At 42.4% G+C, this 25,433-nt stretch overlaps 1 protein-coding gene across 1 annotated transcript; it reads left to right on the top strand.

The window, feature by feature from the left end:
- Window positions 1–1,056: 1,056 nt before the first annotated feature.
- On the top strand, window positions 1,057–24,139 carry LOC118391173 (diacylglycerol O-acyltransferase 2-like). The gene is made up of 8 exons (XM_035782279.2): window positions 1,057–1,246; window positions 4,580–4,711; window positions 6,524–6,631; window positions 10,568–10,638; window positions 18,927–19,131; window positions 19,539–19,713; window positions 21,724–21,923; window positions 22,526–24,139. The coding sequence occupies exons 1-8, from the start codon at window positions 1,207–1,209 to the stop codon at window positions 22,678–22,680; spliced, it is 1,086 nt and encodes a 361-aa protein (XP_035638172.1). The 5' UTR covers window positions 1,057–1,206; the 3' UTR covers window positions 22,681–24,139.
- Window positions 24,140–25,433: the final 1,294 nt, after the last annotated feature.

The raw sequence follows: 25,433 nt of genomic DNA on the forward strand, positions 1-25,433 counted from the left end.
GTGCTTCTGGAGTCTCTGCCAGAAACTGAAACACCCAGGGGAGGGCACTGAACTGACCAGGGCCTTGCACAATATACTGTTGACAGTTGCCCATCTGCACACTGACCAACCGAAAAGCCAGGGGGACATTTCTATGCCATGGCTCAAATCAAATTGAACAACAACTTGATGGATTCCTTGATTTGTTTCTGAACATGTTGATAATACCTTCTTAATACCATAAAGTCACACTCTGAGAAAAAATATAAAACCATACTCAAGAGCAGTGAAGGCTGTCTCTTTACCAACATGCATCTCATGTCCTCACAAAAATATGTTCAAGTGATTGGAGACATTTACCCTTGTTTCCTCAAGGGTCAATTATTCTACCAGATAGGCTAAAAGTGTCTTGCGTGGCCATCTCTATAATCCTGTCTCGTTAAAGTAGCCTAAACAACTAGGCATAGGCTAACCATAGTGACCTGTTAAGCATGTTTGACATGTTCAACTTTAATGCCCGTACGAAAAAGATTGCAGTCAGAGTGTAGTATAACCGCAGTAGACTAGAGTGTAGTATAACTGCAGTAGACTAGAGTGTAGTATAACTGCAGTATGCTGCAAATACTTCGTCCAAAATAACAGTTTATTTACTGCAGTAATTCTGCAGTGTAACTGCAGTTAGAGTGCTGTATAACGTACACTGTAGTTATTCTGCAATTACTGCGTCCAAAATACCACAGGCGACTGCAGTTACTGCACTATTACTACAGTTTAAAAACTGCAAGGGTGGTGCTAAAAGTAAAACATCTATAATAAATTCATAGCGGGGCGGGCTGTCAGGTGTGATGGAAATGGTCAAAACACAACCGTTGATCACTGCCGACATCACGTGACTGTCCAGTAAATACACACCGTGAGACAGTGACAGTGCTCGTCCAGTGTTAACCGTGCCTGCCTCCTTCAGGCCCAAGTGTTAATTAGACTGTGCCAAATTCGCATCCACTTAGGTTATTTTCCAGGAGCGCATCGGTTGTTAATAAAAATACACCTCCCACCCCCTCCCATACTGACTGTGACTGGCTCCTCCCATACCGGTTAAATGCGCGTGCGGCGCTTCAATTCAGTACAGTGGAAGGCAGTCAAGATAGAGGAGCTGTAGAGTTTACACATTTTAAAGCAGAAAGTATTTTCAAGTCTTGTAATCTGTTTATTCCCGGAGCCACAGTTATGAAGACCATACTTGCTGCCTACTCCGGTGCTCTAAAAGGTATGATATGCACCCTCATTCAAAATGCACTGCAAACAAATTGCACACAGACTTCAATCACCCTATCAAGCGGCAGTAATTTGATAATCGGCAGTCATTTTATAATTGGATCATCTCCACTATATTCCAAATCCTGTGTTGGCGTGTAATCCGTTTTCGTGAGATGAAGAAGCAGCTTGGAAAACATTTAAAATATGACAGAACTATGGCAGCCCAAAACATAATCAGAAGTTTGTTGGGATGTTGTTTGTTGTGGATGCAATACGTCATTGTCATGTAAGCCATTTGTTCTGAAAGACATCGGATAAACCAACACATTGGTGTGTGTTGTCAAGAGTGTATTTGGGCACAGTAGTTTTCAGACATGTTGCTTGTATATTTTTAGGGGTCTGATCTGTGAAGGAAGAGAAGTGAAAAAGTGTACACCAGGGCCTAGTTCAGTAGGAAAATGTGAACGTTGAAGATATACAGTACAAATCATGAATAGGGCTTACAAGTTCATTTATTTTACATGCCAGAGAGGCTCAAATTTGTACAACATAATGTAGTTATATCAGCAACTTTCCACAACGTTGTGCCCTGCTGAATGCTGCCCAGTAAGGGGCAAGATGTGGGGTCAGTGACTGATTCACTGTGTAGTATCCCTAGTCTACATCAAGTCTTTGACCCCCTGAGGCTGATACTGCCCAGTAGCCCTGATTTCGAAACCCTTCGCACGATTGACTTAATTATGCAAGTGTGGTCCAGAGCGCAAAACGGACAGTATTTTGTTTGACAGCACGACACAGTGTTATTTAGTCCATTAAGATTGGTTTACGTGGTTGTGTTGTCCCGTGGCATGGGAAATATCTGCTGATGAGGCACTATAAACTTGAGTAGATTAAGCAGTGTCCCCTCAGTGGCTCGCTCTTCTGGTCTGTCACTACTTCTATATACGTCAGTGGAGGACTATCCCCAGTGAATTTCATAAAAAATAGTGAGACATTAAAATTATTTTTAGATAATTTTGTCTATAGTTATTTATTAAACACACTGTGTTGCTATGAAGGTCTACAGTAGCCTCAACGGCACTGTAGGGTAGCACCATGGTGTAGCCGGAGGACAGCTAGTCATTTTCACCTGTCTTTACCTGTATCTTATTTAAAATACATTTTTAAAATTCTGGAACTTCAAAGGTCATTTAAAGGCTTAAAAATCCAGTCAGCTATTTTGGCACAGTGACTCACTACCCAAACCAGACCCAAGTAGCCAAGAGACATGATGGCCTCCTACTGCTGTCTTGTGGATGAGCTGGGAATCAGACATGTGTGTATATATATATTTACATCAATGGATAGATAGACTTCAGATTTCACTTCATATGTATGTCATTCCTATAAGACAAAGTTTTGTTTGGTTTGCTGCATCAGGCTTCATAGTCGTCACATTGTTTCTGACACGTGTATCTGAATCTCACAGTTCTTACCTCCCCCCTCCCTCCAATTGTTAGTAGTTACTATCTTGTCAAATCGCTGCAACTCCCGTACGGGCTCGGGAGAGACGAAGGTCAAAAGCCATGCGTCCTCCGAAACACAACCAAGCCGCACTGCTTCTTAACACAGAGCGTATCCAACCCGCAAGCCAGCCGCACCAATGTGTTGGAGGACACACCGTGCACCTGGCGACCTGGTTAGCGTGCACTGCGCCCGGTTTGCCACAGGAGTCGCTAGTGCGCGATGAGACAAGGATATCCCTACCGGCCAAACCCTCCCTAACCCAGACGACGCTAGGCCAATTGTGCGTCGCCCCATGGACCTCCCGGTCGTGTCCGGCTGCGACAGAGCCTGGGCGCGAACCTGGATTCTCTGGTGGCACTGCGATGCAGTGCCCTAGAGGCCTGATCTTACCTTTCTAAGACTAATAGTTTTTGAACCGAAATGTACACTGAGGGTATTATACAATATTTTGCATTAAGTGTGTGCCCTCTGGCAACTACTCTACTACACCACATAATCCAGGTGTACATGTGCGTTTATCTGTGTGTGTAACTCTTCACAGTCCTTGCTGTTCCATAAGGTGTATTTTGATCTGCTTTTGAAATCTGATTTTACTGCTTGTGTGAGTTACTTGATGTGGAATAATTTTCCATGTAGCCACTGCTCTATGCAGTACTGTGCACCTCCCATAGTCTGTTCTGGGCTTGAAGAGACCTCCGGTAGCATGTCTTACGGGATTTGCATGGGTGTCCGAGCTGTGTGCTAGTAGTTTAAACAGACAGCTCGGCGCATTCAACATTCTTACAAAAACAAGTAGTGATGACGTCAATCTCTCTTCTACTTTGAGCCATGAGTGATTGACATGCATATTATTCATTTTAGTTCTGCGTGTACATTTTAAGGGGCAGTCATGCTGCCCAGAACTCTGGGCCAGTTGTAATTTTCCCAAGTCCCTCTTTGTGGCACCTGACCACATGACTGGGAAGTAGTCCAGGAGCAACAAAACTAGGTCCTGTAGGACCTGCCTTGTTGTTAAGAAGGCAGAGCAGTGCTTTATGATGGGGAGAGGTCTTGCCATCTTAGACAGGTAACTCTCAATCCACAATGGGGTGTAAAGTCATAATGAAGGGCAAGAGACAGGTTAAAGACGCATTTTTAAGCCTTGAGACAATTGAGACATGGGTGTGTGCCATTCAGAGAGCAAATGGGCAAGATACAAGATTTGCCAGGTGCACTGGTTTGAGTGTGTCAAACTGCTGGATATTTCACACTCAACAGCTTCCCCTGTGTATCAAGAATAGTCCACCACCCAAAGGATATCCAGCCAACTTGACACAACTGTGGGAAGCATAGGTGTCAACATGGGCCAGCATCCCTGTTGAATGCTTTCGACACCTCGTAGAGTCCATGGCCCGACTAATTGAGGCTGTTCTGAGGGCAAAAGGGGCGGTGCAACTCTATTAGGAAGGTGTACTTAATATTTTGTACACTCAGTGTACATGTAGCTGTCAGGACTGTGGCTCTGCTCTTTATGAGTAGTGATCAGACCATGGTGGTAAATGGCTCTGTCTCTATAGCAATTGCAGTGGCATGAGGAATTTGACGTGATCTGTGATGTTTATTGCTTGTGGTCTGTTTGATCACGGCACTTTGTAAGGGATGAACATTTTGTTCATTTTCTCTCTAGTGTCTAATGTCCCTTGTTTGTGTATTTGTCAGACTTTGAGAACCTGGGAAAAGGATAGACAGTTGATTATTTTCATATTCTAGTCTTCTCACTGACTGCAACTGACTTAATCGATTGATGTGGATGTACTGTACAGTATGACTAATTTATGACCCTGTCTATCTTCTCTAGGCACAGGCTATAGCATCCTCTTGTCCCTGCAGGACCTGCCCTCCCCTCCATGGCCTGCCCTTCGATCCAAGATGGAGAAACATCTTCAGGTCATTGCAGTTCTTCAGTGGGTCATCTCCTTCCTCGCCATGGGTGAGTATGTGACTGGATCTCTGTGTGGCTCTAACTACACTAAACAAAAATATAAACACAACATGTCAGGTGTTGGTCCCATGTTTTATGAGCTGAAATATAAGATTGAAATGTTCCATACGCACAAAAAGCTTTTTTCTCTCAAATGTTGTGCACAAATTTGTTTACATCCCTGTTAGTGAGCATTTCTCCTTTGCCAAGGTAATCCATCCACCTAACAGGTGTGGCATATCAAGAAGCTGATTAAACAGCATGATCATTACACAGGTGTGCCTTGTGCTGGGGACAATAAAAGGCCACTCTAAAATGTGCAGTTTTGTCACAACATAATGCCACAGATGACCCAAGTTTTGAGGGTGTGTGCAATTGGCATGCTGACTGCAGGAATGTCCACCAGAGCTGTTGCCAGATAATTGAATGTTCAATTCTCTCCATAAGCTACCTCCAATGTTGTTTAGAGAATTTGGCAGTACGTCCAACTGGCCTCACAACCGCAGACCACGTGTAACCACACCAGCCCAGGACTTCCACATCCGGCTACTTCACCTGCAGGAATATCTGAGACCAGCCACCCGGATAGCTGATTAAACTGTGGGTTTGCACAACCAAAGAATTTCTGCACAAACTGTCAGAAACCGTCTCAGGGAAGCTGATCTGCGTGCTCGTCGTACTTACCGGGGTCTTGACCTGTCTGCAGTTCAGTATCCTAACTGACTTCAGGAGGCAAATGCTCACCTTTGATGGCCACTGGCATGCTGGAGAAGTGTGCTCTTTACGGATAAATCCCAGTTCAACTGTACTGGGCAGATGGCAGACGGCGTCGTGTGGGCAAGTGATTTGCTAATGTCAATGTTGTGAACAGTGTCCCATGGTGGGGATATGGTATGGGCAGACATAAGCTATTGACAATTATCGATGGCAATTTGAATGCGCAGAGATACCGTGATGAGATCCTGAGGCCTATTGTTGTGCCATTCATCTACCACCAACACCTCATGTTTCAGCATGATAATGCGCGGCCCCATGTCGCAAGGATCTGTACACAATTCTTGGAAGCTGAAAATGTCAGTTCTTCCTTGGCCTGAATACTCGCCTGACATGTCACCCGTTGAGCATGTTTGAGATTCTCTGAATCTGTGTACGACAGCGTGTTCCAGTTCCCGCTAATATCCAGCAACTTTGCACAGCCATTGAAGAGGTGTGGGACAACATTCCACAGGCCACAATCAACAGCCTGATCAAACCTATGTGAAGAAGATCTGTTGCGCTGCATGAGGCGAGTAGTGGTCATACCAGTTACTGACTGGTTTTCCGATACCTTAAAAAGGCAGGGGCATGTATCTGCGATCAACAGATGCGTATCTGTATTCCCATTCATGTGAAATCCATAGATTAGGGCCAAATGAATTTATTTCAATTGACTGATTTCCTTAAATGAACTGTAACTTGTAAAATCTTAGAAATGTTTTAAAAATATATATTTTTGTTCAATATTGTAGTTACTGAAGGATATAGTGGCCCTGTGGTCTCATACTGTAAGTCTCCAACAAGGACATCAAGCCTGTAAACTCACTCTCTTATTACAAGAGATTTTCTGAGAATAAATGATTCATTGGTGGGCCGTAGGGATGTTTCTGTTAGTTTGTATGTCCCAGAATTTCAGATTGCAGTATACATTTATGGTGTTTGTGTGGAAATAAGGGATGAGGAAAATGTTGCATTTGAAAAATAAATATTTAGTGAAGTGTGGTACAGTGCAGATGCTGAATAGCTGTTCCTCTGCTCTCTCTCCTATCCTATCCGACCACATAGGCATCAGCTGCACTGTGCTGTTAATCTACATGTTCTGCACAGACCTCTGGGTAATCTCTGCCATGTACACTACCTGGCTCATCTTCGACTGGAACACCCCCAAACAAGGCAAGTACCACGGTCACTCAAACCGGCTCTTAATCAGGTTGAGAGGGTTTTTCCCTGTCAGCCCTGGGATTTGAACTGGCAACCTTTCGGCTCCTTGCTTAACTTAATGGCTGCCGTTGCCCTATTGTGGTTAACTTGTGCCCTTCTATACAGTGCCTTCAAAGTATTCAGACCCCTTGACTTTTTCCACATTTTGTTAGGTTACAGCCTTATTATAAAATGTATTGCATTCTTTTTTCCCCCCTCAATCTACACACTATACCCCATAATGATGAAGCAAAAACATGTTTAGAAATGTTTGCTAATTTATTACAAATAAGAACTGGAAATATCACATTTTAAACAAGTATTCAGACTCTTTACTCAGTACTTTGTTGAAGCACCTTTGGCAGCGATTACAGCCTCGAGTCTTTTGGGGTAAGACGCTACAAGCTTGGCACACCTGTATTTTGAAGTTTCTCCCATTCTTCTATGCAGATCCTCTCAAGCTCTGTCAGGTTAGAGTCCGGGCTCTGGCTGGGCCACTCAAGGAGATTCAGAAACTTGCTCTGGGGCAGGTTTTAATCAAGGATCTCTGTACTTTGCTCAGTTGACCTTTTATCTGAATCCTGACTAGTCTCCCAGTCCCTGCCGCTGAAAAACATCCCCACCGCATGATGCTGCTGCCACCACCATGCACCAACCATACGGTGTAGCCAGGTTTCTCCAGACGGAACGCTTGGCATTCAGGCCAAAGAGTTCAACCTTAGTTTCATCAGAACAGAGTATCTTGTTTCTCATGGTCTCAGTCTTCAGGTGCCTTTTGGCAAACTCCAAGCGGGTTGTCATGTGTCTTTTACAGAGTGGCTGTCTGGCCTTCTGGCCACTCTAGCATAAAGCTCTGATAGGTGGATTTCTGCAGAGATGGTTGTCATTCTGGAAAGTTCTGCCATCTCCACACAGGAACTCTAGAGCTCTGTCAGTGACCATCGGGTTCTTGGTCACCTCCTTGACCAAGGTCTCTTTCTTTTGATTTTTTCCCATGATGTTAAGCAAATAGGCACGGAGTTTGAAGGTAGGCCTTGAAATACATCCACAGGCACACCTCCAATTGACTCAAATTATGTCAAATTATGTCAATTAGCCTATCAGAAGCTTATAAAGCATGACATAATTTTCTGCAATTTTCCAAGCTGTTTAAAGGCACAGTCAATTTAATGTATGTAAACTTCTGACCCACTGGAATTGGATACAGTGAAATAATCTCTGAACAATTGTTGGAAAAATTACTTGTCATGCACAAAGTACTAACTGACTTGCCAAAGCTATAGTTTGTTAACAAGAAATTTGTGGAGGGTCATTTCAGGATGAGCCTGCAGGAAGGGTTGACGCACAGGGTTGAGATTGCCTGCAATGACAAGCTCAGTCCGATGAAGCTGTGACACACCGCCCCAGCCCTCAGTCCAGCCTCTCTCAGCCTATCGCGGACAGTCTGAACACTGATTGAGGGATTGTGCTTTCCTGTTTTAATACGGGCAGCTGTTGCCATCCTGTCCTGTGATGTTCAGCTGTACCGATCCTGTGCAGGTGTTTGTTACACGTGGTCTGCCACTGCGAGGACGATCAGCTGTCCATCCTGTCTCCCTGTAGCGCTGTCTTAGGAGTCTCACAGTACGGACATTGCAATTTTATTGCCCTGGCCACGTGCAGTCCTCATGCCTCCTTGCAGCATGCATAAGGCAAGTTCACGCAGATGAGCAGACACCCTGGGCATCTTTCTTTTGTTTTTTTCCAGAGTCAGTAGAAAGGCCTCTTTAATGTCCTAAGGTTTCTTAACTGTGACCTTAATTGCCTACTGTCTGTAAGCTGTTAGTGTCTTAACGGCCGTTCCACAGGTGCATGTTCATTAATTGTTTATGGTTAATTGAACAAGCATGGGAAGCAGTGTTTAAACCCTTTACAATGAAGATCTGTGAAGTTATTTGGATTTTTACAAATAATTATTTTGCTGAGTTTATATACATACACTACCGTTCAAAGGTTTTGGGTGACTTAGAAACGCCCTTGTTTTTAAAAGAAAAGCTCATTTTTTTTGTGTTTTTTATTGTGTCGATTTTAAAATCACATCAAATTGATCAGAAATAGTGTTGACATTGTTGTAAATGACTATTGTAGCTGGAAACGTCATTCTTTTATTTTTGTACGACTATGTAGATGTTCCACAAATCAGTTTCCAGGAACAATAGTCATTTGCAACATTAACAATGTCTACACTGTATTTCTGCTCAATTTGATGTTATTTTAAATGGACATAAAATAAGCTTTTCTTTCAAAAACAAAGACATTTGTGACTCAACTTTTGAACGTGTGTGAGACGCACCTACTCATTCAAGGGTTTTTCTTTAATTTCACTATTTTCTACATTGTCGAATAATAGTGAAGACATCAATACTATGAAATGTAGTAAACAAAAAAGTGTTAAACAAATCTAAATCATATTTGAGATTCTTCAAAGTAGCCACACTTTGCCTTTATGACAGCTTTGCACACTCTTGGCATTCTCTCAACCAGCTTCACCTGAAATGCTTTTCCAACAGTCTTGAAGTTCCCACATATGCTGAGCACTTGTTGGCTGCTTTTCCTTCAGTCTGTGGTCCAACTCATCCCTAACCATCTCAATTGGGTTGAGGTTGGTTGATTGCGGCGGCAAGGTTGTCTGATGCAGCATTCCATCACTCTCATACTAAGCACAAACTAGATGGGATGGCGTATCGCTGTGGTAGCTATGCTGCTTAAGTGTGCCTTGAATTCTAAATAAATCGCTGACCGCGTCACCAGCAAAGCACCCCCACACCATCGCACCTCCTCCGCCATGCTTCACGGTGGGAACCACACATGCGGAAAACATCCGCTCACCTACCCTGCGTCTCACAAAGACACGGCAGTTGGAACCAAAAATCCATCAGACCAAATTACAGATTTCCACCGGTCTAATGTCCATTGGTTGTGTTTCTTGGACCAAGCAAGTCTCTTCTTATTGGTGTTCCTTAGTAGTGGTTTCTTTGCAGCAAGTCAACAATGAAGGCCTGATTCATGCAGTCTCCTCTGAACAGTTGATGCTGAGATATGTTTGTTACTTCAACTCTGTGAAGCATTTTTTTGGGCTGCAATCTGAATGTGCAGTTTTTCTAATTAACATATCCTCTGCAGTAGAGGTAACTCTGGGTCTTTCTTTCCTGTGGCGGTCCTCATGAGAGCCAGTTTCATCATAGTGCTTGATGGTTTTTGACTGAACTTGAAGACACTTTCAAAGTTCTTGACATGTTCTGTATTGACTGACCTTCATGTCTTAAAGTAATGACTGACTGTAATTTCTCTTTGCTTATTTTAGCTCTTCTTGCCATAATATGGACTTGGTCTTTTACCAAATAGGGTTGTCTTGTCACTATTGAACTGATTGGCTTAACGCATTAAGAAGGAAAGAAATTCCACAAACTAACTTTTAACAAGGCACACCTGTTAATTGAAATTCATTCCAGGTGACTACCTCATGAAGCTGGTTGAGAGAATGCAAGTGTGCAAGGCTGTCATCAAGGCAAAGGATGGCTACATGTATTCTTCAAACATATTTTGATTTGTTTAATACTTTTATGGTTACTACCTGATTCCATATGTCTATTTCACAGTTTTGATTTCTTTACTATTATTCTACAATGTGTAAATCTAAAGAAAAACACTTGAATGTGTAGGTGTGTCCAAACTTTTGACTGGTAGTGTGTGTGTGTGTGTGTGTGAAACTGATGTAATTTCAGAAGCAGTGGTTTGTCTGACTATGGAGCTGTGCTGGGAAATTGAGTTAATTGGCACTATGTTACTGTTTATTTGCATTAATCATTATGTGGGTTACATGATTTATTATTCTGACTGGAGATCTATCCTTTACCTCTGTTTTCTCAGGTGGCAGGAGGTCCTCTTGGGTGAGGAACTGGACTGTGTGGACTTACTTCAGAGATTACTTTCCCATCAGGGTGAGTGGAAAAGAATAGGCCTAACATTTTAAAGGTATAGTGTGAATTTACAGGTGTAATTTGGGAATGGGCCATTCAGTGCTATGTAGCATCTTGACCTCTTATATTGGAGGATGTATAAACAAATAAAAGTGGGATGGTTTTCACTTGTCAGTGTGTAAGCGGTGTCATAAGGCCAGATAATTAGGTTTGCTATTAAACTGGACATTTGTGATGGAATACAACATAGATATGCCTGCATGTAAAGATGCTAAAATATGCTTTTTCTGGTCAGATACAAAGTTAAAGAGCATCAATGGTTTTTATTGATTATTGTGTGATGTAACACAAGCATGACTATAATCTTATCTGTGACTGTATCCAGTGTCAGCTGTTGGTTCCTGTTCCCTGATGATGCAATAAGGAGTTGACGTGTCAGTTGAAAGGATAGGCGACAGCTCATCGCAGAGTTTTTTTGCTTTTCTTTTTTTCCCCGATTTTATTATTGCGCTCCTCCGCACCTGGAGATTGTTGGGAGACACGTTCTCTTGGTATCTTAACAGCAAGCAATTTTTTTGCAAGTTCCTCTTGTGCTTTCTCACGCTGCTCTCCTGACCAAGGAATGAATTAGCTGAGTTGTTTGTATGCCTTCACACTCCTCATGAATATCAATGAACCAACGGCATTCAAATGACATCTGCAATGTTTAATTGTCGTTCAGTCAGTTCAGCTATTTGATTTAAGTGTTTAAAATTGAGCATTTTAGAAACATTAACCCTACAATAAATGTTTTACCATACAATCGTTTTCACTCATGCATAGAAAGTATAGTCAAAGGCTCTTAAAGCCTTTGACCGATTTTAAGATTAAAGGTAGTCTTAACCATAATGACTCAATTATTGACAGTTAACAGCCAGGGGGGTTTCAAGTGTGTGTGTTGCCTCTGGAGCTTGGACTTTGGCCCTGCTTGTGATTCATACTTTGAGCACTGACTGTTTCTGTCTGAGTGGCTTGATGATCACTTATTTGCATCAAGTAGCTCTAATGCAAACTGAATAAGATGGCTGTGTTTTATAACATGTATCTGCATCGATTTGAGGCTTACAGTATTGTAATTTTTGGGGTTTGTAATCAGGATGATTTTTACTGCTGTTTTGTGGAGTTAAGGGGCTTCAATTGTAGGGTTTTCTGACTCAGAGTCACTGTATGCCAGGTATTGGTAGGGCTTGAGACATATTAGAAACTTCACATGTCAACCTCCTGCTTCAGATGAATGGTTGCTTAACTTGTTTTAGCTTGTGCAACTAATGCAGTTGGATGTCAGCTGGTAGTCATGGCTGGCTGGTGTCAGTGCATGCAGGGACGGTGGCTTACATACCTTAAGGGAAGAATTCGGCAGTACCTGTATGGTTAGTGAGAAAGTCCATATTGCAAATGTACGGTCCCTTACTAGACGTCCGAAATCGTTTGTAAAATTCGCGGACCAGCGGCAGGGCCGGACCTACCAGGAAGTCATCAAATGAACGTTGTCGGACATTCGGTTTCCGTTTTACAAAAATAATAAGATTTATGTCATTTTTCCCATGTCCCGGAAATTCCCACAAGAGGGCATAAGCAATCATATGGCTATTGCTACAAAACATCACGATTCACGACGGGGCCTTATCTCGAAAACTGAAACTATTTAGAAGCCGAAACTCGGTGAGCGTAGGGGCGGCATAATGGGCAGTTGGCCCCGAACAAGATGGCGTCTAGGCCTCAACGGTTTTTGAGTTATGGCCATTTATCTGGGATTAAAGGTCCAAAATGAAAATAGAGAAATTATTTTTCCACTTCACGTCAAAGTCAAGGAGCCTCCGGTGTCAATAAAAAAAGAACCAGCCATTTATCTATCGTCATTTAAGAGAAATCTAACGACACCTTGGTGATGTTCACGGATAGGTGTTTTTTTTTCAACGGTTACAGATCCAGTTGCAGGTTGTTCTTACGAATCTTTTAAAGTGTGCTGCGGAGCTCTGCGAGATTTCTGTGATTTTCTATGATTTTCTGAAATAACACACACTCACTAAACCCTCCGTAAATAACTCAGTTCTTAACGTAAAGACTTAAAACTCGGGATTCTGTAAAGGCATACCCCAATCATGATATGAGTTTATTTATAGCTTCCTGTGCCAACCGGAAGTGCCTTTAATGGTGTCACAGTGGCAGTTTCCATGGGTTAAAAGGTCAGATCTTTTCAAAACTTCATATGTGTGACTAGGTAACCCTCATGAACTGTAAATCAGTCATCTCTCCCAACAGATGTCAAAGAAAAGCTCTCACACGCACACACAGCAAGGATGGAGTGAAAAAGTGTGGTTCTCAAAGACACAGAGAGCAGGCAATGGCATAAACATAATGTCTAGGCCGTTCGAGATATCCCGCTTGACCGTAGCTCGCTCGGTCTGAGCGCAGCGACCATTAGAAAAGTAGGCCCAAAATGAAGCCTGCCCCACAACGTCATTTGCTTTTGGGTGACAGTGAGAGAACCGTTAGGGTGAGAAGCACAATTCGACCTCAGGTACGTTCCTAAGGTCCTTCCGATCCGTGCAAGCCTAACCTTGCATTTACAACGCATTTACAATGCATTTACAACCATATTTTTATTTTGGGTTACCAGTTGCACAACAATGCACGTGCATTTGCAATATGATTCTATAGTGAAAAACATCACCTAATGGACATGATGAAATCAACACAACGAGTGATGGAAATGTACAACTATCACTGCTCGGCCATCCTGTGTCCATCAGACCAGTCAATTTTGCATTTTTGAGCATTTCAAATTTCATATGGTAAATGCACATTGAAACATATTGCAAATGCGCGCACTTGCAATATGATTCTATAGTGTAAAAACATCACCTAATGGACATGATGAAATCAACACAACGAGTGATGGAAATGTACAACTATCACTGCTCGGCCATCCTGTGTCCATCAGACCAGTCAATTTTGCATTTTTGAGCATTTCAAATTTCATATGGTAAATGCACATTGAAACATATTGCAAATGCGCGCGCACTTGCAATATGATTCTATAGTGTAAAAACATCACCTAATGGACATGATGAAATCAACACAACGAGTGATGGAAATGTACAACTATCACTGCCCGGCCATCCTGTGTTCCCATAGCGAGCATTAATATCAGAATGACCGGTAAATGCATTTACAACCATATTTTTATTTTTGGGTTACCAGTTGCACAACAATGCACGTGCATTTGCAATATGATTCTATAGTGAAAAAACATCACCTAATGGACATGATGAAATCAACACAACAAGTGATGGAAATGTACAACTATCACTGCTCGGCCATCCTGTGTTCATCAGACCAGTCAATTTCACATTCCTGCAGGATTTTTATAGCATGACAAATTCGTGATGGTACCTGCCCATTGAACCATATTGCAAATGCACAGTGACTTTGCAAAAGTGAGAAAACATAAACAAATGGACATGATGAAATCAACACAACAGGTGATGGAAATGTACAACTATCACTGCTCGGCCATCCTGTGTCCATCAGACCAGTCAATTTTGCATTTTTGAGCATGTCAAATTTCATATGGTAAATGCACATTGAAACATATTGCAAATGCACGTGCACTTGCAATATGATTATATAGTGAAAAACATCACAAAATGGACATGATGAAGTCAACACAACGAGTGATGGAAAGGAACAACTATCACTGCCCGGCCATCCCGAGTTCATCAGGCCAGTCAATTTTGCATTTCTGCAGGATTTTTGAGCATGTCAAATTTCTTACGTCATTTGGCCCACAAAAAAATCCTTATGCACAATTTAAAAAAATATATAAAAAAATATGATAATAAAATTGGACAAAAGTATATTCATACAGTTCTTACACATGTGTAATTGACAAAAAAATTGAAAGAATTTCAAAAAACGGTCCAGAAAGCACTTTTTTAAGGGTGTGTGAAGTTTTTACAAAATTGACATTTTGACTTTTGACTTTTGACTTCCTATGAAATCATATTGGAATTGGACAAAACATATTCCTTATGCGCATGTAAAAAAAAAAAAAAAAAAAAATTATGATAATAAAATTGGACAAAAGTATATTCATACAGTTCTTACACATGTGTAATTGACAAAAAATCGAAAGAATTTCGAAAAACGGTCCAGAAAGCACTTTTTAAGGGGTGATAAGTTTTTGAAAAAAAAGTTCATTTTTCAAAATTTTACTTTGGACATTAATTTGGGTTACATATCCAATATGAAAAACCCCGGTGGAGCGCATTTGCCCCCTGTTGAATTTTTAAAGTGTTACAACTGGCAATTACCATATGGCATTTGCAATACACTTTGGATGAATCAACGCCGGGTGGGTGGTATTGGCCAATGTGTATATGGTTTGTCCGATGCCAATGACATGCCATTCATTTTTGTCCAATACAGGGGGTATTCCCTTACATCTTGCAGTGCCAGCAAGGGCTCCTTCTCTCTTCCACTTACTGCATGTATGTTATCAAATACAGCGGTGGCCGGTTATTGGCTGAATAACTGGGGCACAAGGTGGTTGGAGTTGTCAACAAAACAGCATGACACAAATATAATCTAGTTTTTAAATTTTTTAAATAAAAATAATAAATATATTTTCTCAGAGATTTGTGCATTTGGGCAACAGCATAAATACACATTTTACTTTTGCATATCAAAAACTGAATAACCACTGCTACACATGCTGCCACTGTTTTTAAACAGATTAGATTATAATATTTAGACCGAGCAGTCAGCTCACAAAAGATTGAGTGCACCAGAATGGCTAGCTAACAATATCACAAAGCATGATGCGCTAGCCAGTTAACTTTCATTCTGAAATAACTTCATATTTCCGAGTTCGTCAGATATTAGTTTAGAAAGACTTAAAATTGGCATTGGAGCTATCTAGCTAGCTGCTTATCAAAGGTACACTACATGACCAAAATGATGTGGACACCTGCTCATCGAGCATCTCATTCCAAAATCATGGGCATTAATATGGAGAAGGCCCCCATTCTGCTGCAATAACAGCCTCCACTCTTCTGGGAAGCCTTCCACCAGAAGTTGAAACATTGTTTCAGGGACTTGCTTCCATTCAGCCTCGAGCATTTAGTGAGGTCGGGCACTAATGTTGGTCGATTAGGCTTGGCTCGCTGTTGGCATTTCAATTCATCCCAAAGACGGTCGATGGGGTTGAGGTAAGGGCTCTGTGCAGGCCAGTCAAGTTCTTCCACACTGATCTTGACAAATCATTTCTGTATGGACCTCTTTGTGCACATGGGCATTGGGCATTTTGGAAGCACAGAATCATCTAGAATGTTATCGTATGCTGTAGCGTCAAGATTTCCCTTCACTGGAATTAAGGGGGCTTGCCGAAACCATGAAACAGCCCCAGACCGTTATTCCTCCTCCACCAAACTTTACAGTTGACACTATGCAATGGGGCAGGTCGCTTTCTTCTGGCACCCGCCAAATCCAGATTCGTCCGTCGGACTGTCAAATGGTGAAGTGTGATTCATCACTCCAGGGAAGGCGTTTCCACTAGTCCAGAGTCCGATGGCGGCAAGCTTTACTCCCATCCAGCCGACGCTTGGCATTGCGCACAATGAGCTTAGGCTTGTGTGTGTGGCTGCTCGGCCATGGAAACCCATTTAATTTCATGAAGCTCCCGGCAAACAGTTATTGGTCTGACGTTGCTTCCAGAGGCAGTTTGGAACTCAGTAGTGAGTGTTGCAATCGAAGACTGACACTTTTTACACGCTTCAGCACTCTGCTTTGAGGGTAATACTGTGCCATTGACGCGGCCTGCTACCAAGGACTGTGGGCTCCTTCTCCGTGGCCGACGTGAGTAAGACATTTTAAACGTGTTAACCCTCGCAAGGCTGCTGGCCCAGATGGCATCCCTAGCTGTGTCCTCAGAGCATGTGCAGACCAGCTGTCTGGTGTGTTTAGACATATTCAATCACTCCCAGTCCCAAGAAGGCAAAGATAACTTAATAACTACCGCCCCGTACCACTCACTTTTGTCATCATGAAGTGCTTTTGAGAGACTAGTCATGGATCATATCACCTTACCTGCCACCCTAGACTCATTTCAGTTCACATGCTGCCCTGTCCCATCTGGACAAGAGGAATACCGATGTAAGAATGCTTTTTATTAACTCTAGCTCAGCATTCAACACCATGGTACCCTCCAAGCTCATCATTAAGCTTGAGGCCCTGGGTCTCAACCCCACCCTATGCAATTGGGTCCTAGACTTTCTGATGGGCTGCCACCAGGTGGTGAATGTAGGAAACGCCACCTCCGCTTTACTGATCCTCAACACTGGGGCCCCACAAGGATGCGTGCTCAGCCCCCTCCTGTACTCCCTGTTCACTCACGACTGCGTGGCCATGCACGCCTCCAACTCAATCATAAAGTTTGCAGACGACACAACAGTAGTGGGCTTGATTACCAACAATGACGAGACAGTTTACAGGGAGGAGGTGAAAGCACTCGGCGTGTGGTGTCAGGGAAACAACCTCTCACTCAACATCAATAAAACAAAGGAGATGATCGTGGACTTCAGGAAACAGCAGAGGGAGCACCTCCCTATCCACATCGACGGGACAGCAGTGAAGAAGGTGGAACGTTTTTAAGTTCCTCTGCGTACACATCAGACTAACTGAAATGGTCCACCCACACAGACGGTGTGGTGAAGGTGTAACAGCACCTCTTCAACCTCAGGAGGCTGAAGAAATTTGGCCACCTAAAACCCTTACAAACTTTTAGATTCACAATTGAGAGCATCCTGTCGGGCTGTATCACCGCCTGGTACGGCAATTTCACCGCCCTGAACCGCAAGGCTCTCCAGAGGGTGATGCGGTCTGCACAACGCATCACCGGGGGCAAACTACATGCCCTCCAGGACACCTACAGCACACGCTGTCACAGGAAGGCCAAAAGGATAATCAAGGACAAGAACCACCTGAGCCACTGCCTGTTCACCCTGCTTCCATCCAGAAGGCGAGGTCAGTACAGGTGCATCAAAGCTGGACAATCAGACTGTTAAACAGCCGTCACTAACACAGAGACTGCTGTCTACATCCAGACTTTAATCATTGGCCACTTTAATAAATGGATCACTAGTCACAATAAATAATGCCACTAATGTTTACATATCTTACATGACTCATCTCATATGTGTGTATATACTACATTTTGTACCATCTATTGCATCTTGCATATGCTGCTCGGTCATCTATATATTTCTATGTACATATATTCCCCATTCTCTATTTATTTATCTTGCTCCTTGGCACCCCAGTATCTCTACTTGCACATTCATCTTCTGCACATCTACCATTCCAGTGTTTTTAATTGCTATATTGTATTTACTTCGCCACCATGGCCTATTTATTGCCTTAACTCCCTTATCTTACCTCATTTGCAGTCACTGTAGAACCCTTTGTTCTACTGTATTATTGACTGTTTTGTTTATTCCATGTGTAACTATGTATGTGTCAAACTGCTGTGCTTTATCTTGGCCAGGTCGCAGTTGCAAATTAGAACTTGTTCTCAACTAGCCTACCTGGTTAAATAAAGGTGAAATAAAAAAAACATGTTCTTATTTCATCCCTTTAGATTTGTGTGATTTAGGTAGTCGTTGTGGAATTGTTAGAGATTACTGCACTGTCGGAAGTAGAAGCACAAGCAGTTCGCTACACTCCAATTTAACCTCTGCTAACCATTTGTATGTGTCCAATAAAATGTTACTTGATTTAGACCTTTCCAATTTACAATAACCGCATTTGCAGTTGACCGGGGCCGCTCTAACAGGGCAGAAGTATTGCATCTCTGTAATGGAACTACTGTTCACACTATCTGCCCTGTGAACCGTAACTCCATCGACTACCTCTTCTCTCAGAATGGAACTGGCTTCTACTCCTGCATTGTTTGCTGTTTGTGGTTTTAGGCTGGGTTTCTGTACAGCACTTTGATATATCAGCTGATGTAAGAAGGGCTATATAAATACATTTGATTTTATTTAGTGGAAACGTGCAGGTAAACATCCCACACACAGCACATTTTATTGCCTTATTTGCCTGTGAATTATTGTATTACTTGAGCGTAAAAGATGCATCATATCAGGGCTAAAATGAAAAGCTGTTCCATTTACAGGAAAATAGTCCTCTTAACCTCACCTCTGAGACTGGTGTGATAGTACAGTCTAATCATGTCAACTCATGTCTCTTTTTGTCAACTTTTTTTCCAGCTCATCAAGACACACAACCTGCTGCCCAGCCGAAACTACATCTTTGGATACCACCCCCATGGGATCTTCTCTTTTGGAGCCTTCTGTAACTTCGGGACTGAGGCCACTGGATTCTCCAAGAAGTTCCCGGGCATCAAGCCTTCTCTTGCCACCCTGGCTGGAAACTTCCGGATGCCAATCCTTAGAGACTATCTCATGTCTGGGGGTGAGATGGTTTCTGGGAGTTTTGTCCCTCTGAAGAGGCTGCCTCTTCTCTCTTTTAAACTGCCGATAACAGCCTTTTAGCTACAGACTGTAATTTCGCAGAACTCTTGAGCTTTGTCCTATTACGCAGCCAGGATGAAACGGCCAGCTTCTGTCTACCAACCTGTATTTGCTGAGCACGCTATTGTAGGGAGCTGCTTCTGTCAAAAGCTAACAGTGCAGGTTATCTTAATTTGGTAATTTAGAGTAGTATTGCAGTGTAATGTAAAATTTACAGCAATTATGTGTCTGTGCTCAACCAGTATGCATTTTCTCTTAAATAATGTCTACTGAAAACAGACTTTATGGTTTGGTCTTTGGGCCCATGTTTGATTGCTGAGCCTAACCCCATTCTCTCCCATGCGTTAGGTATCTGCCCAGTGAACCGTAACTCCATCGACTACCTCCTCTCTCGGAATGGAACTGGCAACGCAGTGGTCATCGTTGTCGGGGGAGCAGCAGAATCTCTGGACTGTGCTCCAGGCATGAATTCTGTCACCCTGAATAACCGCAAGGGATTTGTGAGGCTGGCCCTCCAGCAAGGGTGAGAGTAGAGCGCAAACATTCCGTCATACACAAATCCTCGCTACACACATACACTACATGAGCAATAGTATGTAGTCACCTGCTCGTTGAACATCTCATTCCAAAATCATGGCCATTAATATGGAGTTGGTCCCCCTTTGCTGCTTTAACAGCCGCCACTCTTCTGGGAAGGCTTTCCACTAGATGTTGGAACATTGCTGCATGGACTTTCTTCCATTCAGAGCATGAGTGAGGTCAGGCACTGATGTTGGGCGATTAGGCCTGGGAAGTCGGCGGTCCAATTCATCCTAAAGGTGTTCGATGGGGTTGAGGTCAGGGCACTTTGCAGGCCAGTCAAGTTCTTCCATACCGATCTTGACAAACCATTTCTGTATGAACCTCACTTTGGCCACAGGGGTATTGTCATGCTAAAACAGGAATGGGCCTTCCCCAAACTGTTACCACAACGTTGGAAGCATTGAATCATTTAGAATGTCATTGTATGCTGTAGCTTTAAGATTTCCCCCCCACTGGAACTAACTAGTCCGAACCATAAAAAAAAAAACAGCCACAGACCATTTATTCCTCTTCCACCAAACTTTACAGTTGGCGCTATGCATTGGGGCAGGTAGTGTTCTCCTGGTATCCGCCGAACCCAGATTCGTCTGTCGGGCTGTCAGATGGTCAAGTGTGGTGATTCACTCCAGAGAACCTGTTTCCACTGCTTCAGCGTCCAATGGCGGTGCTCTTTACACCACTCCAGCCAATGCTGGAAGGTTGATGCTGAAATTGCCAAAACTCATTTGAAGGGGTGTCCGCATACTTATTTGTATAAAGTGTACCTCTGTTACACCACCAACTGATCTGACTACATGGTGTTTGTTTTTATGTAAGACATCTCATCGGGCAGCACAGACATGGGTGTCATTATGACCAATTGGATTGAATCGAGAGAATTGGCTCAACAATAGGTTTGATTGGCACCAGGGTTGGGTTAAGTCTAAAAATGTATATTCTAAATTTCCCCTCCCTGAGAATTCTATTTAATTCAAATTCCAGGTCAATCTTTGAATTCAGACATTAATTTTCTCTCAATTCCAATGTTAGGTCAATTCCAAGGATTCAATTTCTAATGCAATATTATCCCTGACAATTCCAATTTCCTCAGGCTTTCAGGCTGATCATGTCATTGTTCAGACAACCTAGCTATTTTGAAATCATTTAAATTGCAGTCAATTTGTGATACTAAGTTTATTAACTGTGAAATTTACAAATATTAAATTCAAAGTCAAAACTGTCTAATTTCAACATTGTTGAAATTATATTGAATTCAATGTAAATTCTTCACTTAATGAGTGAATTTAATTGGAATTGACCACAACCCTGATTTGCACACACTTACTTGTGTGGTAATTGGTCCTCAATTGCTCAGAGCTCCTGGCATAGAGTACACACACCCGGGTCAAGGCCAAAGGATAGACTCCATCAGATTGTGACTCCTGAGAACACTGTTTCAGCACACCGAGTGAGCTGGCATAGACCAGATCAGACTAACTGGGAATCTCACTCTATTCCAGGGCCAGTAGGCTACCATTTTGACTTGCTCAACTTATCCAAACAAGCCTATTTCAGTGATAAAAATAGTCTGGTGGATTGTAGATACGCTGGTTCAGTGTCTTAGAGGTTGTATAAAATGTTATGTAGAGTAGACCCTCATTCATGACAACCTTCGATAACATGCATGATTGCTAATTTCCCCTGGCATGTACAGTACATATCTGGGTCACTGGCTCATATTTTTAGGACCTCCTAAGACAAGTGGCATGTAGGCAGGCCTATGTTACCCTGGCTAAATGCTTCCCAAAGGTTCCTTTTCTAAATTCCTCAATGCGTTTTCATGACAGATGTTGAAATAATTAGAGCAGGGAAGCTCCAAAACAAGTCAGCTCATCATTCAGAGATCAGATGATATCCATTATGCCCTATGAGTAACTTCTGGAGACTAATGTAAACCCTTGCTCTCTGTCAGGTCTGACCTGGTGCCGGTCTACTCCTTTGGGGAGAACAATGTGTACAAGCAGGTGATCTTAGAGGAGGGAACCTGGTGTCGACTAGCTCAGAAGCGGCTGCAGAAGATTCTGGGCTTTGCTCCCTGTCTATTCCATGGCTGTGGCCTCTTCTCTGACTCCTGGGGAATGGTGCCTTACAATAAACCCATCACTACCATCGGTGAGAAACTCTCTCCAAGACCCCACTGAAAGTATCTCACAGGCATTTAGTTTCTGGTAGTGATCCAGTCCATGTGTTTGATGCTATTCTCTCTGTTCCGGCCATTATTATGAGCCATTTTCCTGTTAGCCATCTATCAAAATATATGCTCAACTCAAATTGTTCTGTCAGCCAGGATCTGTAGATTATTGTCCATCTGTAAAAATCTTAAGTAGTCCTGTAGCTCAGTTGGTAGAGCATGGCGCTTGTAACGCCAGGGTAGTGGGTTCGATTCCGGGACCACCCATACGTAGAATGTATGCACACATGACTCTAAGTCGCTTTGGATAAAAGCGTCCGCTAAATGGCATATATTATTAAGTAATTACAATGCTAGGTTGGGGTTATGGTTACTACCAAGCAGTTCAAGGGCAACTCTTGCTCCTCTGTTAACAGAACCATCCACACAGTCAACATTTTCTCTCCCCTGCATCAAGGCCATGTTTATGTTAAATGTTGCAGTTCGTCAAACCAAAAAGTTAAATGTCAGCTGATTTTTTTTTTTTTGGTGTTTTTTTTGTTGCGGATATTGATTTTTTTTTTTTTTTACCCCCTTCTCTTAGTGGGTGAACCGATCACGGTACCAAAGGTTGAGGAGCCTACTCGGGATATGGTGGAACTGTACCATGCCATGTACATCAAGTCCCTCAGGAGCCTCTTTGACAAGTATAAGACCCGCTTCGGATTGAAAGAGAGTGACATCCTGCACATCCAATGAGAAAAGAGTGAGCGGGACCACCTCGGAACCTCAGAACTGTGGCAGCTGTTTGTTCAGCCTCGACACCCCATTCACGTGCATGGATCTGATTGATTGTCTCTGGAATTCAATCGATATACATAAAGTTGTGGGTGTGTGTATAAACCCACCCGTGCTCTCATCCTCGTCCAGTATACAAGGCTCATGTCCCTACTCCACTCGGGGTGAAAATGGCAGGTTTTAATGTTTTAGGTTGCTTTACTATTCCGCCTGACCTAGTCAACTTTGCTATTGGCAAGGACTATCTTAAATGTCTCCGAATGGAGTCTCTTCAGCGTATGCCACATTTATAGATATGTTCCATGACAGAAGAGATGAGGGAGTATAGTTTGATAAGATACGATCACTTGCTTTCATGTGCAGTAGAACTCCCACTAGGTGGCACTAGAAGGCTATACATACACACACACACACACCATGTTTGTTTCCCCCATGTATCCATGTAGTTGTCCCATATATTAGGCCCTAAAAGTTCAATATCAGATGTTTTGAGGCCTTTTTTTTGTTGCTAAATGCACAAACAATGCAATTGTAATGGTATGGCCTCAGGAGTTAATATAGTGTGATAATTGAGCCAAAGAGCTGATGGGTGTCCCCTCCCAGCACACGCATACTTCATTGAAACTGGAAGGAGAAGTAATTCTAATGGATTTAGATTGTGTTTATATGATGCCACTAAGTATTGTATTATGTAAATAAGAGAACCTGTCCTCCCTTGTCCAATGGAACATTTTTTTTTTTTTAATTCATAAATTTATATATTGATGCACTTTTTGTATTTGTTACAACCCTCGGAGGTATTGCTCTAAAATGTGCCTTAGGAATTTTTCAATGTCACATTTTTATTGACTGGGCTGCAGAGTGTTGTTTAGTGCCTTGATGCCCCATGTACTGTAGTTGTTGATGATTTTGATGATGTAAAACAATTCTTCCTCCACACAGAGGGCAGATCAGTGATGAATGTCATAAAAATACACTTGTGGGGTTCTACTCAATTGAGTAAAATGGTAAATGTACAGTATAAGGGTTTTTCTATCACACATTTGAATTAGAGTTAAAAGTCACTCCCATGGTAATTTCCAAGAAGTGTTAGCAAAATTACTGAGACTTGATATGCCATCATCCTGCCAATCATCTTAGGTGCAGAACTGTTTATATATTATGCAAGATGAAAAGACTACAATTATTTTGCAAATGTGGTGAGATGTTGAGGTTGGTGATGAGTGCAAAATAGAAGTGTCATTTGACATGCAAATTCTTCTAGCTTCAACATGAACTTGTTGTAAACATCTCACTCTCTTAACTCGTGCAATAAACAGCAGCCAAGGCCTTTTATGTTGTGAATGAATAGCTTGAGCAAAATCTGTGAACTTAAACTTTTTGTTTTTAGAATAAAACTTAACATGTCTTCGTAAACATTTATTTTCTTCCTGTCATCATAGAAACAACATTGCATCTTTAGTGTTTTGTATTTTATTAGGATCCCCTGAAGCAGCAGCTCCTCTTCCTGGGATCCACATAAAACATGACATAATACAGAACATCATTAGTGCAGTCCTTGAGCTGTTCTTGTCTAAAGACATGGACAATAGAAACAAAGGTCCTACGGACTGTTGCATGACTACATTAATACAAACACACTGAACAGAAATATAAACTCAATATGCAATTTCAAAGATTTTACGAGTTACAGAATTACTGTTCATAATAGCAAATCGGTCAATTGAAATAAATTCATTAGTCACTAATCTATGGATTTCACATGACTGGGAATACAGATCATCCTCTGGTCACAGGTACTTTAAAAGAAAAGTAGGGGCGTGGCTCAGTAAACCAGTCAGTATCTGGTGTGATCACCATTTGTCTCATGCAGCACAACACATCTTCATATAGAGTAGACCGGGCTGTTGATTGTGGCCTATGGAATGTTATCCCACTCCACAGAAGGTTGGTGGCACCGGCTCGTTCTAATGACTGGAGTGGAATTGGTGGAATGGTAACAAATACATGGGCTCCCGAGTGGCGCGGCGGTCTAACGCACTACATCTCAGTGCTAGAGGCATCGCTACAGACCCTGGTTCAATTCCAGGCTGTATCACAACCGGCTGTGATTGGAGTCCCATAGGGTGGCAAACAATTGACCAAGCATCGTCCAGGTTTGGCCAGGGTAGGCTGTCTTTGTAAATAAGAATTTGTTCTTAACCTTTATTTAACTAGTTAAATAAACATCAAACATGATTTTCACGTGTTTAACACCATTCCATTAGCTCCATTATTATGAACTGCATCTTGTGTCCCACTCCTCTTCAATGGCTGTGCAAAGTTGTTGGATAATGGTGGGAACTGGAACACGCTGTTGTACACGTCAGTCTAGAGCATCCCAAACATACTCAATGGATGAAATGTCTGGTGAGTATGCACGCCATGGAAGAACTGGGAAATTGTCAGCTTCCAGAAATTGTGTACAGATCCTTGCGACACAGGGCCATGCATTATCATGAGGTGATTGTGGCGGCTGAATGGCACAACAAATGGCCTCAGGATCTCGTTACGTTATCTCTGTGCATTCAAAATGCCATTGTTAAAATGCAATTATGTTCGTTGTCCATAGCTTATGCCTACCCATACCATAGCCCCACTGCCACAATGGGGCACTCTGTTCACAACATCAAATCAAATGAAGCTTTATACAGCCCATATCAGACATGGAATGT

This window comes from Oncorhynchus keta, chromosome 12 (assembly GCF_023373465.1).
Source record: "Oncorhynchus keta strain PuntledgeMale-10-30-2019 chromosome 12, Oket_V2, whole genome shotgun sequence".
NCBI classification, from domain to species: domain Eukaryota; kingdom Metazoa; phylum Chordata; class Actinopteri; order Salmoniformes; family Salmonidae; genus Oncorhynchus; species Oncorhynchus keta.